Source organism: Heloderma suspectum, chromosome 1 (genome assembly GCF_057233095.1).
Source record: "Heloderma suspectum isolate Gila_16-S chromosome 1, 16-S_ref, whole genome shotgun sequence".
In the NCBI taxonomy this organism is placed as follows: domain Eukaryota; kingdom Metazoa; phylum Chordata; class Lepidosauria; order Squamata; family Helodermatidae; genus Heloderma; species Heloderma suspectum.
In genome coordinates this window covers 81,408,966-81,423,433 of record NC_139458.1, presented here as the reverse complement: position 1 = coordinate 81,423,433, position 14,468 = coordinate 81,408,966, and the positions used below count along the sequence as shown (strand labels likewise).

The 14,468-nt window shown below is 46.1% G+C and overlaps 1 protein-coding gene across 4 annotated transcripts in view; it reads left to right on the top strand.

The window, feature by feature from the left end:
* DDB2 (damage specific DNA binding protein 2) overlaps positions 1–9,856 on the top strand; it is a 52,027-nt gene extending 42,171 nt beyond the window's left edge. For all 4 annotated transcript variants that reach the window (XM_084849849.1, XM_084849840.1, XM_084849857.1 and 1 more), the window contains 5 exons: positions 570–747; positions 3,212–3,357; positions 4,655–4,819; positions 6,429–6,474; positions 8,936–9,856. In XM_084849849.1, coding sequence (XP_084705975.1) covers positions 570–747; positions 3,212–3,357; positions 4,655–4,819; positions 6,429–6,474; positions 8,936–9,189 — 789 coding nt within the window. In that variant the 3' untranslated portion in view covers positions 9,190–9,856. The remainder of the gene's footprint in view (positions 1–569; positions 748–3,211; positions 3,358–4,654; positions 4,820–6,428; positions 6,475–8,935) is intronic.
* The last annotated feature ends 4,612 nt before the right edge of the window (positions 9,857–14,468 follow it).

Sequence of the window (14,468 nt, the reverse complement as noted above, 5' to 3'; positions counted from 1 at the left end):
GTTTTGGCATCTCCTAGATAGAGGAACTCTGTGGTTCTTTCCTATGCAAATGTTTCCCTTCCACTTGGCAACACCACTTGCGTGGGAAGTAATCATCTAATTCACCCCACCAATGTCAGTCCTCCATCTAGATCAGGAGCACACAACCTTTTGGCACCAGGCTATCCATGAAGGTACGTTAGGGGCCACATGCATGACCATACACATGTACATGGCACAAACACATGCATGGGCATATACACATACGTGATCCTGATACAGATTGTTCTTTCCTTGCTGGTAGAAGTGGCTGGGGAAAAAGCGATCTGTATGGGGATCTCTGGGAGTGGGAGGTGAGCAGCTTCTCTCAACCCATCCCTCAGTGATCCTGATACAGATCAGTCCCTCCTCCCAGAGATCTCCATACAGATTGCATGTCTCTACTGGACATGCCCCTCTTCCATATCCATTTGTATTAGGGGCTGTACCATTTTCTAGGAAAAATATGCTCTCTTTCTGAATTCCATAGACCAGACACATTTGCTCTGTAGCTGTCATGTGTTTTATCTTCTATATTATATCCACTGCAGATATGGAATCTGAAACTGCACAAAAGGAAAGTGACTCATGTGGAGTTTAATTCTCATTGTGACTGGCTCCTGGCTACAGCCTCTGTGGATCAGACAGTCAAAATTTGGGATCTGAGAAACATTAAGGACAAGTCAAGTTCTCTTCATGTCCTTCCACATGATAAAGCTGTTAATGCAGGTAAGATAGAAAAGTGAGAGCTCTCTTGTTGTTGGCTTACCCTTTCCTACCCATTCTTGGTTGTATGTGCGTATCTGTCTTTTAGGTAAGTGCCCCATATCTTTGTCTATTCATCTAGTATTCACTGTACCAGCTGTTCTCCTCTAAGTTCACTGGTTGGCCTTGTATAGTCATTATCAGCCCAGCTACCTTACAGTATTGTTTGAACAAAACAAGATAAGGTAAGTTGCCCTGATACATTGGCATAAGGTGAGAAGGAAATTGGGAGAAAAAGCCCCCACACTAGTCCTATTCATGCCATATTTCCATTTACCTTGTCAAAAATAGGAAGTGAACTTAGAGTGAGTCTGTAAATCTAGTGGGGTGTGTGTGTTTTTTACCAGTATTAGCCCTACAGAATAAAAAGCACAGAGGGACTTGGATGGTAACTTGTTTATTTTTTCCATGTTTAAGAAAAACTAAAACTTAATACATTTATAATATGGTTAAAATAGTATTATTGTTTTTTATCTTAATTGTATCTTGTGTTCATAAAGCTAATAAAGGACAACTAGAATGGTTCACTTTATTTAGCCAATTTAGTCACATGGTTTTGACCTTTAAAGCCTTAAATGATTTGGGACCAAATTACTTGAAGGACTGCCTTCACCCTTATCAGCCTGCCCACATTTTAAGATCAGCAAGGGAGGCCCTTCTCACTTGCCCACATGTGAAGGCAGTTAGGTCGGCATTTTCCACAGTGGTCCCATACCTCAGGAATAAGTTGCCATCAAGGATCTGCCAGGCCCCATCATCACAGGCTTTTAAGAAGGCCCTGAAGACTAAATTGTTTACTCTGGCTTTCCCCTGATCGTGTTTTATCTGACCAGGTTATAGCTAGGGATGTATGGACTGTGTAAAATCCACTCCATCTGTGTTTTGCAGATTGTCAGGTGCCTTTTGTTCCATCATCCTCTCAGAAACAGATGCAATTTTTTTCCTGTCATGAGGAAAAATACGTAAATAATTACTTAAGAGGTTTTGTAAGAATTTACATAATTTACCTTAGTATGTAACATTTGGTGTATTGTCCCCCGCTCCATTCAGCTTTTCCTCGGCAGAAACGTGCATATTTTCCTATGAATAAATATGCATAGATTTTAGAAAAGTAAAAAAAAAAAATCTGAATGTCCATGGACTCCGCGTGGACTGAGGGGGTCACTCCGCAGCAGATTATGCAGGTCAGATTCTTAGAAATCTGAGCTCATTTTAGTCCGTCTCAAATTTCTCCAGCATCCCTAATTACAGCTGCAGTTGTACTGTAAGTTCTGTCTTATGCTGCTGTTTGTTGTTTTGTGGAACTTTTGCTGCTTTATTTATTTCATCATTTTTATTATGAATTTTATTATGTGTATTTTATTGTTGTATGCTATCTTGGGAGGGCTAATTAATTAATTAGCCAATGTAGCCATTTCAGCCAATTTCTAAGTCTTAGAATCAATTTCTCCAGTGCAGGAGGCAAGTTAATTATGTCACTTACTTACAAACCTTGTTGAAAAATATTTGGTGTTGCCCTTCATGCTTTAAAAAAACTGCATTAGACATTTGTAACTATGTGTAGTGTTTTTGTTTAAAGGTAGTAAGGGGTTGGTGACAGTGGTAACAGCACTGTTGCCAACTTGGGAATGTTTAGGTGCCATGGTCTTCAAATATTTTAGCTTTAGAGCACCTTTTCCATACTGATTTTATATGAATATGGGGCTGGTTGTTACTTTCTATTTCTAGTTATATCCATAACCTATGTTATTTAGGACAAATCCATTTGTTGCTCTTGCCTGTTTCACAGCCTAAAAAAGTGACTAAGGGCACAATCCTATTGAGACAGTCGGCAGCCTCTGAACTCGGAGGCTACCGACTATCCTATGCAGGGCAGACGGAACATGGAGGGGATCCTCTCCTCCGTGCTCCAGCCGCCCTGCATTTGTGGCTAGATGCATGTTTTCAGGGTGGGGGAGGGAAGGGAACTGGAGAGTCGATAAGAAGCTGTCTAAAGCAGCTTCCACAGTCCCCTGCCCACCCCTGGGATCACCCCTCTTCCGCACTCCATTTATGAGTATGGTGGCAGCGGTGGCATGGAAAGAACCACATGGGCTGGGAGGGGGAGGGGGCAAGGAACGTGGTTTCCGGAAACCGAGGTTGGACAACCTCGTTTTTGAAAAACCGAAAAATTCTATGGCCGTCTAGACAGTGTCTAGTGGCCATAGGATTGCTCTCTAAGACAATTATAAAGTTTGCGTAATAAAATAATTGCATTATTATAATAACATATGCTTCTACAAGACTAAGCATAGTGAAATGATAATCCATAATTGGGATGTCTAGGAAATACCGCAACAATTTTTTTTTCTTGGAAATTCTTTTTAGTAGCCACAGCACTGTGATTTAACATATATTTCTGTGTTTTGTTTTTTTCTCCCCCTTTCAGCTTATTTCAGCCCAATTGATGGTGCTAAACTATTGAGTACTGACCAGCACAATGAAATCCGGGTTTATTCTTCTTCTGATTGGTCCAAACCACAACATTTGATTTCGCATCCCCATCGGCAATTTCAGCACCTCACACCCATTAAGGTGAAGAAATAGGAATGTTAACTAAGGGTCACTGCCCACTTGATGGTGGCAGAAAGTTAAGAAGAAAAGCATCCACCTCCTGTGTGGAAACTTGTTGGGAGCCTGATTGCCAGGCAGACTCATCTACATACTCAGATCCAAGGCTAGGATCTAGATGAGCCTATGTACAGCAGTTGCTGGGGAACATGGCTGGGAGGGTGTTGATGCGCTCATCGCTTGCTTGTGGGTTCCTGGTCGACAGCTGGTTGGCCGCTGTGTGAACAGAATGCTGGACTAGATGAACCCTTGGTCTGATCCAGCATGGCTCTTATGTTCTTATCAGAGTGGTTCATTCTGTTGTTTAATTTCATTAATTATATTTCTATACTGGCCTATAGCCGAAGCGCTCTAGGTGGTTCACAAAAATTAAACATTAAAATACATTATATAAAGTATAAAACCATTCATGTAATGATGTAGAACAAATAGCACACACAACAACAACATATATCTAAAACAATTTAAAACGATCAGCCAGATGCAATCAAAGAAACCCATTATCTGCTGCCAAATGCCTGAGAGGGCAGTTCTAACCTGGCACCAAAAAGATGACAATGTTGGCGCCAGGCAGGCCCCTTCGGGGAGCTTATTCCATAAATGGGGGGCCACCACCAAGAAGGCTCCCTTCCTTGTTGCTGCCCTCCGAGCCTCCCTTGGAGAAGGCTCCTGGAGGAGGGCCTTAGATGCAGAGCATAGTGTATGGGTTGGTTCATGCCGGGACAGGCGCTTCATCAGGTACTGTGGTCCTGAGCCATGTAAGGCTGTATAGGTTAAAACCAGCACTTTGAATTGGGCTCAGAGGCATATAAGCAGCCACTGTTGTTGTTGTTTGCTATGGATCTATGCAAATAAATGGACCAGTATTCAGTGGGTTTCTGAGTAGAAAATCTGTGGCATAGGGTAGGCATGAATGGACAAGCACTGGAGGTAGGGTTGGGCAGAAGGAATCCTAGGGCAGAGGCACTTAATTCCAACCAGAATGTCTGGAGTGCTGGTTTGACCTATAGGTTTGTGTTCAGCTGCCAAGTAGCATTGCTACTAAAAACCTTTGGAAATTCTGTTGCTACATGATTATGTCTCGAAAGGTCTACAGTTTGTTTGATCCCATAGGAGGAGTAGAAGCTGAACCTGAAAGACTAGATTCTAGCCCAGCAGAATGCCGGCACTTGGCAAACCTCAAGTTGTTGTAGTTTTAGTTTTTTGTAACACCTACCAACCTTAGCAGTGATTTTGCTTAATCACTTCTTTTGTATTTTAGGCAACATGGCATCCTCGTTATGACCTAATTGTGGCTGGTCGTTACCCAGACCCTAAGTTCCCAGGATACAGAGCAGATGAGCTGAGAACTGTTGACATATTTGATGGAAACAGCGGGGAGATGGTGTGCCAGCTACATGATCCAAATGCATCAGGCATTATCTCGGTCAGTATAGAAGTCTGAATTTCAAATAGCTACTGTGTCCACCATTGCTTCTGGGATTAAAAAAAGCAGAGGGAAGGGGGAATGACAAGAATAGATTCCTCACTTTCTAACGTCATGTTCTTGAGTGACTGCTTTGCTTGTGACAGAAGCATGTGTCTATTACTGGGTTTCTCATTAGCACAGACCACTATACTTGGGTTCTGTAGCTTCCTAAACTATTCTTTTTAAGGGCTCTCTAGACATATTCATGGCAAGAATTTACTTGGATAGGGAGCCCTTCAGTACCTGCATTAATACTTCTTGTTAGAACCTCTGGTGCTTACTCTAGAAAGAGTAGGCCCCGTCTGAAACCTTTCCTGCTCTTTCATATTAGATGTGACAAGGTAACCAGACATTTTAGCAGGCCTTTGTAGTCAAGCATTATTTGTGGTCTCCATCACTCTGCCCTTCTGAGTCTTCTGGCATGCAAAGAGGACTTGGTGCATTTGTGTCTTCTCGGACTTTATGCTGTGGTTGAGACTTTTTGCTGCTTCTGAATGCCTTCAAAGCCCAGCAGGAGGTCAGAGATCAGACCACTCCCCTCTCACTGGGTTCTCTGTGCATGTTAAGACGACTTGGGTATGGCCATGGTTTGTGCCTCTTAACCCCATGGAGAGAACCCTCAAGAGTTCTCTGCAGTGTGTGGAAATCTTGGAAAAGAAGTGGCATCTCTCACCTTCTGCTGGGTCAGGCACAGGTGATTACCAGAATCAAAGTTATAGTCGCCATTACTGACCTGATAACTGTTTTTGTGAACTCTAGTAGGTGATTCTGTTTGATTCCCTCCTCTTTTTTTCAAGCTTAGCTGTTTTGTTTAGAGCTGCTGATCTTGTAATGGATGGTGTTGACCACCAGATTCAAGTATTCCGCTGAATGCCTGTATGGACTACTATAACATTCCAGGCCCATCCCTTTCTTCTACAGGCATGCCTGTATATTTTCTAAATTTCACAGATGAGGGGATAGCTGTGGATCTCTGATCTGAATTGCTTCGGCAAAGCTCATGTCACTTTACTTTCTGTGTGGGCTTGGGGAAAGAAACCCAAAGAGAGTAAGCCAGCATTTAGTGTTTGTTTCCATGAGGGATGTTCAGACTCAGAACTAGAGCCTGAATAACTCTTTAGTTGACCATCTGATTGTGCATTCTGTGCAGTTTCTAAGGCAGGGCTTCATCTCTGTCCTTGGGGTGTAAGAAATGTTTTACATGCTGTTGCCCAGGCTGCCTGCTCTCAGATTTCCTTTAAGTTTCATGAGTGCCACATACTGGGGGTCCCAGGGAGATTCCCCAATTCACTTTCTGTGGAAGGATTTTTATTCCTTTGCTACTTGTCACCATATAGGTCTCATGATGCACTGGCTGCGCTGTGGAGGCTGCTAGCATAGTTGGGAGATGGGGAAAGGCTTGCCATTCAGATTCTGCCATTCAGATTCAGCTCTGCTGATTTGTGCAGAACACTTCCACATTCAATGCTGTGCCTTTCTCCGTTGCTCTGTTAGAATGTTCTGGTTTCTGATTTGATAAGTGAGCAGCTGACAAAGTTACAATGCATTACTATGTTTACATTTGCAGCTCAATAAGTTTAACCCTATGGGAGACACACTGGCTTCTGGAATGGGTAAGTGATTAGTTTAATCTTACAGAGTTGATGGCGGGTCTGTGTTCCTCCAAGATCAAGGTAAACACATTTGCCAGACAAAGATGTGCTAAGAATGGGTTTGAACTTGTGACTTTGCTCATAAAACCTCCCATTTCATTGTTTAATTAACACCTTTTTTAAACCTTCCTTTCCTCAAAAGAATTTCAAGGGGGCTAACAACAAACAAAACAGTAAAATAAGAATCATATTTTAACAGTAGTAGCTCTGCTTGCATATTCACATATACAGAAGGGAAGGATTGGCGATGGCTTTGACATCAAAAGCTCAGGAATGAAGGGTCCTGCCTTACCTTACTAGTCTGTTGCTCCAGCCCTTTTCTCGGCTCCAATACCAGAACTGAGTCAGAAGTGGACAGAAATGGCTGGAGATAAAGCATGGGACTGGGGGAGCATTCAGCATCCCTTTCCTGTAGGGTCATAAGAACACAGGGAGCTGCCTTATACTGAATCAGACCATTGGTCCATCTAGCCCAGTATTGTCAACACTGACTGGCAGCAACTCTCCAGGGTTTCAGGCAGGAGATTTTCCTGCCCTGCATGGAGATGCTGGGGATCGAACCTGGGACCTTCTGCATGCAAAGCTGGGGCTCTACCACTGGGGTATGGCCCCTCTCCATCCCCTCCTCTTACTGTTAAAGACTCTCATTCCTGCTTTATATGTGAATGGGGCAAACATGTGAAAATAGAAAATATGTCTGCCATATCACACCTACTTGATGGCTTTGTTCTTAGGTTGGAAATGGTAGGTTGGAACAATTAGGGATGGACGAAAGTCCCTTACCTGTTCTCAAAGCTTGCTTCGCGGTGGGGGGGAGGTGCTTCGGTTCTCCCCCTGAAGTTCAGGCGAGGAGGGGGAGGCGCCCCGCCTCGCCCGGCCGAAATTCAGGCCGGGGGGGAGGTGCCCCATCCCTCGCCGGCGAAATTCAGGCCGGGTAGAAGCGCCCCGTCTACCCGGCCGTGAAAAAAAAAGTAAAAAAAAAAGAAACACCCCCACACCCGTGATAGGCTATGTAACGATTTACGTAGCCTATCACAGCTAGATTTCCAAAGTCAGCTGTGATAGGCTATGTAAATTGTCACATAGCCTATCACGGGTGACTTTGGGGGGGGGGGGGAAGCGCGTACGCAAATGGCAGCTCCCATGGGGACCGCCATTTGCGTCCCTTATTTTGACACGTCTAGTCTACGTAAAGATTTACGTAGACTACAGCGAAAATAAGGGCAACGCAAATAGCGTTCCCTTATTTTCCCCTTGGTCTACGTAAATCTTTACGTAGACTAGACGTGCCAAAATAAGGAACGCAAATGGCGGCACCCATGGGCCGCCGCCATTTGCGTACGTGCTTTTTTTTTTTTTTCCCAAAGTCACCCATGATAGGCTACGTGACGATTTACGTAGCCTATCATGGCTGACTTTGGAAATCTAGCCATGATAGGCTAGTAAATCGTTACGTAACCTATCACGGGTGTTTTGGGGGTTTTTTACTTTTTTTTTTTGCAATGGCGGCGGCGGCAGCCGGTCAGGAGACCGGCCGCCGCCCCCACCGAACCGCTGCCGGGACCCGCCGCCGAGAGGGACATTCAGCCACGGTAAGTCCCATCCGGGGGGGGGGGCGAGGGGCCGGCGGAGAATTTCCCCACCAATTTCAGGGGGCCGAATGTGTTGGCATTCGGCCTCCCGAAGATTCGGGGAGAAATTCTCCGCCATCCCTAGGAACAATCTGCCTGTGAAAGGAGGGAATGCTGCCATCTGTTGGCCTTTTAAGCAGTAATGCTGAAAGGGGAAGGACCATAATACATAAATCTTGGAGTTTAAACAGTATTTCTTTTAAGATTTTCAAGTGAAATTAGTACCTGGGACAGTGTTTAGTAGAACCATTAGGATACTAGTTTTGACTATTCATTACATTGTTTTAAGGACTATTCACAGAATCAGTAAACTTTTGCTAGCTTCCATAGTTGTCCCTAGTAAAGTTCATATCTTAAAAGGCCCTTCCTCACTTGTAGGGAAATTAGCAACATCTGTGTATGTATTTTAAAAATATTTTTAAACTGCCTTTCATTCTTACAGGGCATGACCAAAATAATCATACTGAAATGAAATACAATAATAGAATAAAAAACAATCATATAAAACAAGTCAGACATAATTGTATAACCATTGGTTAAAGATACTGCTCTCTGTGTTGTGTTGGGCGAGGTGAATTACATAGCGCAATTATTAACTACTACTTGAAATTCTGTTCCTGTAATGAGACTTTGTAGGCTTGGTATCAAAAGCCAATTGTTCCATTAAACTTTAATGACTGGGAAGTAACTTGGTCTGCCAGATGATGTCTGAGCTCTTGGCACATACCTTTTTATTATGCTGTACTGTATCCAAATCAGAATTCCTAAAATTGTGACTGTTTTCCTGGCAGGTTTTAATATTCTGATCTGGAGTCGGGAGGAGATGATAACCAAGAAGCAGGAGCATCTTATGCAAGTTATGACAGAGCAGGGAATCGGACTCAGGAACTTATCGCAACGTGGAGGACAGCGGCAGAGGCAGTCAAACACAGGAACAAGCAAACTCAAAACTAAAGTACTCAGTCTTGAATTAGAGGACACTAAAACAAAGGACAAAGTACACAAATTACAAGAGAAGAGGAAGGGAAAGGATCCACAGGACTGATCGGGCAAGCTTATCTGTAGTGTTGATTTAGAGCAAAGTCTGTGCTGGCATGCTGGGCTACAGCAGCTTTGGAGGGGGCAAGCCCTTTTTCCTAATCCAACTTCTCTGGATCATGGGAGTTGTGTTGCAAAAACAAGGTATCCTTTATTAAGGACAAAGAATGGGCTGTGCACACATGCATTTAATTAGGCCTAAAGGAATACCGTATTTCTGCATTGTTGGTGGTTTGTGATCATCTGGGACATGGTACAGTGTAGTGAACTGGGCTATGCTGACAGTTCAGATTGTATTTTCAGAACTGACTCTCTTCGGTGTATTGAGCAACCTGTGTTTGTCCTCTAGTACTGGGCCCCCAAATATGAGCATACAAAGGTGAATCTGGGTATTCTTTCCCACCATCCCTTCTTCAGTTGCCTAGTTTGAGGTAACTGTTAACCTGGGGGCAATTGCATTTGCTTGAAAGTTAGCTGATATTACAGAACTGCCTGGGCCTCAATATAGAAGGACAGAAGCTTCTTAAAGAGGCTGCTTGTGGCCAGGGCTAGTGGCCTTAAGGGTTTTATATTGCAGCAGATACTGCTGTGGGTTTTTTCCTGTTTTTTGTTCAACTCTTATTCATGATATTGAGATGTTCAATAAAGTTTTGTATGGGACGACGTTTTTGTCATACCTGAGAGGCTGAACTGCTCTTTAAGAAGGAAAAAGAACTAGGAGGTAAGCCTACCTGAAGAGCTTTGAAAACTATTGTCAAAGAAATCAAGGTTCTGTGACTAGAATAAGTTTATGCAAGTTTCATAATTCTGCTTTCAGGAGCCAGGCTCTTCAGAGCTTGATCCCCCTTCTCCCCTGAGACTTACAGAATGGAAGGAGGGGGAATATTATGGACATTTTGAAGTAGGTGGTTGTTGGTATAATCAATAATAGCCTTGGTAGGAAGGACAAATACAAAAGCTCCCCACCTTATTGGCTCAGTTGAAGTCCTGCTCAACCCATCTCTTTTGACCGTATGTTTAAACTTGGTACTTTGTTTTTTAAAGAAGGAATTTCAAAATGTTCAACTCCACACCATATATAAATGTCTGGGGTTATTATGTAAATGTGAAGAGTAGATGGAGCCCTCCATAGATTTTAAAGGTTCTCCTATAAATACATGCATTTTTCTACAGAGGAGGAGGGTATCTCACATAGGTTGCTCCTTCCTCTCACTCCAATAGGCAGGGCTTATGCCAATCAGACTTGTACTTTCCCATGTGGGGGAGAAATGCCTCCCAGTTCCAGTCCTGCCTAGCTCCAAGGGACAGGGCATCAGTGGAGCTTTGCCATACTTTTGATTTCTTCAATTTTGGAAAAAGCCACATAAAAAGAAAAGAGAGGCTGAGGAGATTCAGAGTGGACTATGGACATCACAGCTGCAACGTTCCCCATTAGAACAGGAAAGGACAGCCCAGCACTATCACTGGATTCTTTGAAGGATCTTTCTGGGTCAGTTGGCAAGCAGGGTTGTGTTCCCCAGAAGCCCAGTGCCATGTGGCAAAAATCCACCCATACTGCATAGAGGTGTGGTTGTTTCCACATTTCCTGGGGACCTAGCCAATTCCCAGGAGACTTGCCTACATGACAATGATCCCTAGTGTCAGGAGTGCCCTAGCTGCCTCTTGCAGACCCCACCAATAGCCAACTCAGGACACAGACGACAAGGAATTATTTCCGAGACTTTATTCCTTTATTACTTTATGACACTTTCAGGATACTAATTGCTAGCGCCAAAGCAAGGAACAGCACTGAGGAAAGATAGCAGAGTAGCCTAAGCTCCAGGTAAGGCAGTTGGTCCCCGTTTGAAGGAGAATCACGGGAAGACCCTGAACTTATGGGCTAGGGAGAGATCCTCCCTCTTTCCCTTGGGTCCTCGGGACGCAACCGTTGCTTGCGCGCCAAATGAGCGCTACGCCTCCTTTCCGCACCCTCCATCTGTCGCTCCCTGCATCTGCACCGAGCGTCCAGCAAGCCCCCCTCCAGCGCTCTCACTGCCAGGGTCACTATCTATCCCAGGAATGCTGGCAGGAGGAATCTCTGCCAGCTGCTGTGCTTGTGAGAGATGAGTGAGCTCCTCTCCCATGGATTGCTGTACCTCCTCAGAATCAGAACTGCTCTGGGGCTCTATTGGCTCAGTTTCCACCCTGACATCATCCCCACTCCCATGAGGCTCCCCCTCGTGCTCCTCCCCTGGGGCCCCGGGTTTGTGGGGGTACAGCTGGTGGAAGTGCCTCAACAGCAACGGAGCATGCACATTTTCCGCGGGTTCCCAGGATCGCTCATCTGGCCCGTACCCCTTCCAGTCCACCAGATATTGCAGGCGGCCGCAAGAAAGGCGGGAGTCCAGAATCTCCGCAGCCTCAAACTCCTCCTCCCCCTCCATGAGCACTGGTGGCGGGGGGGGGGGAGCCGGCTGAGCGATGAGGGTCGCCAGAAACCAGGGGGTACAGCAAGGACCGATGAAAAACAGGATGGATCTTCATGGAGGGGGGGAGAGCCAGGTGAAAAGCAACAGGGTTAATCTGGGCCGTAATCTGGAAAGGCCCCGTGTAGTGAGGCGTGAGCTTCCTTGCAGGCGAGTGAGAGGGGAGGTATTGGGTGGACAACCAAACCCTGTCCCCCAGTTGCAGAGACGGACCCGGCTGGCGCCGCTGGTCCGCTGTTGCAGAACCCAGAGTCAGAGAGACCACGGAGTGAAGGAAAAAGAGATTCTTCTTTATTTAACGTGCGGGCTTAAGCTGGAATCATTTCCAAAGAGCCAGAAGCCCCGATTTACATTAGCACATTGTTTTTATAGACATTGTGACACATATGAAACGGCTCCTCCTCTCCCTCCCGCGTGGGGTTGCAGTCCTCAACATTTCTTTTCCTAGCACTATTGTTTATAATACAAGAACTGGGTTATAAGGTAGCCATGATAAGGACAGAACAGAAGAGAACAGCAGAGAACAAGATATACAATTGTATGACCTTTGACAAGATAAGGAATTCCTGTGTCTCGTCAGCTTACAACAATATATTCAGCAAGAACATGAAGCATGAGACTGCAATGAGGCTACTTAGTCTGACCCCCGATATGGCTGCTACACCGCAGAGGCCTTGTAGGCTGTCTTGGCTTGCTTGAGGGAGTCCCATAAGAGGTGGTGTACCGCTCGCAACTCCTCTAAAAAGTCAACGGCCACCGGCACCGAAGAGGGAGCTAGGGTGGACGGGAAAGCCTTGGGGTGGTAACCAAAATTGGCAAAAAATGGAGTTTGCCAGGTGGAAGCATGGCAGGCATCGTTATAAGCAAATTCTGAGAGAGGAAGCAAGGAAAACCAGTCATCTTGCTGGTAATTGAGATAACAGCGCAAATATTGCTCCAGAGTTGCATTGGTGCGTTCGATCTGACCGTCTGTCTGTGGATGGTGGGCGGAGGAAAGACAGAGCATCACATGGAGAAGCCCAAGTAGCTCCCTCCAGAAATGGGCATTTCTGGAGGGAGCTACTTGGTGAATTGGGCCCCCCTATTCGAAATGAGACCCTCGGGCCATCCGTGGAGCCGGAAAACATGCGCCAAAAAAAGCTCTGCTGTCTCCCTGGCTGTGGGCAAGCCAGAGCAGGGGATGAAATGGGCCACCTTAGAAAATAAATCCACCACCACCACCAGAATAGTGGTCTTACCGTGTGAGCGAGGCAAGTCAGTGATGAAGTCAAGGGAGAGCAGTTTCCAAGGTCCTGAGGGGGTAGGCAGGGGGTGAAGCAAGCCTGTGGGCTTGCCTGAGGGGGCCTTCGCTCACTGGCAGGTTGGGCAGGAGGTGACATAGGTCTTGACGTCCCAACATTCACGAGGTCACCAAAAATCCCGCGTCACTCCATGCAGGGTCTTGGCGAAGCCAAAATGCCCAGCGGTGGGGGATTCGTGGCACTGATGGAGGACCTTCTCGCAGAGGGGTCTAGAAGGCACATAGACCCAGCCGGAATGGTAAAGCAGGCCACCTCGCAAAGAGAAGGGGGTAGAGTGGGGGAGGCCAGAGGCTAGCCCCAATTCCTCCACTTTTGTGCGGACAAAAGCATCCTGAGCCTATGCAGAGTGAATAAGTTCCTCCCAAGAGTGAGGCACCGCACCTACCGCCAGGCTCTGGGGAGGAAGAATGGGGCTGGGGGGGATTTCCCTCACCCCCTGGCTGGAGGTCAGGCTTACGAGAAAGAGTATCTGCTTGTAGGTTGTCGGAGGCCTTCACATGGCAAATCTTAAGGTGGAACCGGGGGGAAGAAAAAGCGACCACCTAATCTGCCGCTGGTTTAAGGCACAGGCTGTCTGAAGATGTTCGAGGTTGTGATGGTCAGTTCTAACTTCGACTGGGTGCTGTGCCCCCTCCAGGAGATGACACCAGGTCTCCAAAGCGGACTTGATGGCCAACAGTTCCTTCTCCCAGATGGTATAATTCCTCTCAGACATGTTCAGCTTCCTGGAGCGGTAGGTGCAGGATTACAACCCACCGCCCGCCCGACCTGGCTGAAAAAGCACTGCCCCTACTGCAAAGTCAGAGGCATCAGTTTGCACTACAAAAGGTCTCCTTGGGTCGGGAAGTAACAGGATCGGCTCAGAACTAAAAAGCTTCTTAAGTTCCTCGAAAGCCTGCTGGGCAGATGCCATCCAATGAAAAGGAGATTTCCTGCCCTTAAGGAGGTCCATGAGAGGAGATGTCAGCCGAGCAAAGCTGGGCAGGAACTTTCTGTAAAAATTAGCAAACCCCAGAAAACGTTGCAAGTCCTTCTTGGTGGATGGAGCCTGCCAGGAGAGGACAGCTTGGACCTTTGCAGGATCCACCCTGATACCATCAGCTGAGATAAAGCAGCCAAGATAGTCCAAAGAGGTTAGGTCAAACACACATTTCTCCAGCTTGGCATAAAGGTGGTGCTTGCGGAGGCGCTGGAGGACGGCGGAGACGTGCTGATGGGCGTGGGGGTCCTCAGAAAATATAAGTAAATCGAGATACACAATGAGGAAAGTGTCCAAATAGTCCTGGAAGATGGCATTCATAAAACGCTAAAACGTGGGGGGGGGGGGCGTAGGCAAGCCCAAACGGCATCACTAGGTATTCATACGCTCCGTACCGGGTGCCAAAACAGGTCTTCCACTCATCCCCCTCCTGGATACAAATCAGATTGTAGGCGCCGTGCAGGTCCAACTTTGTGAAAATCTTGGCTCGCCCCAGGCGCTCCAGCATCTCCCATATGAGAGGGAGGGGGTACTTGTCGGG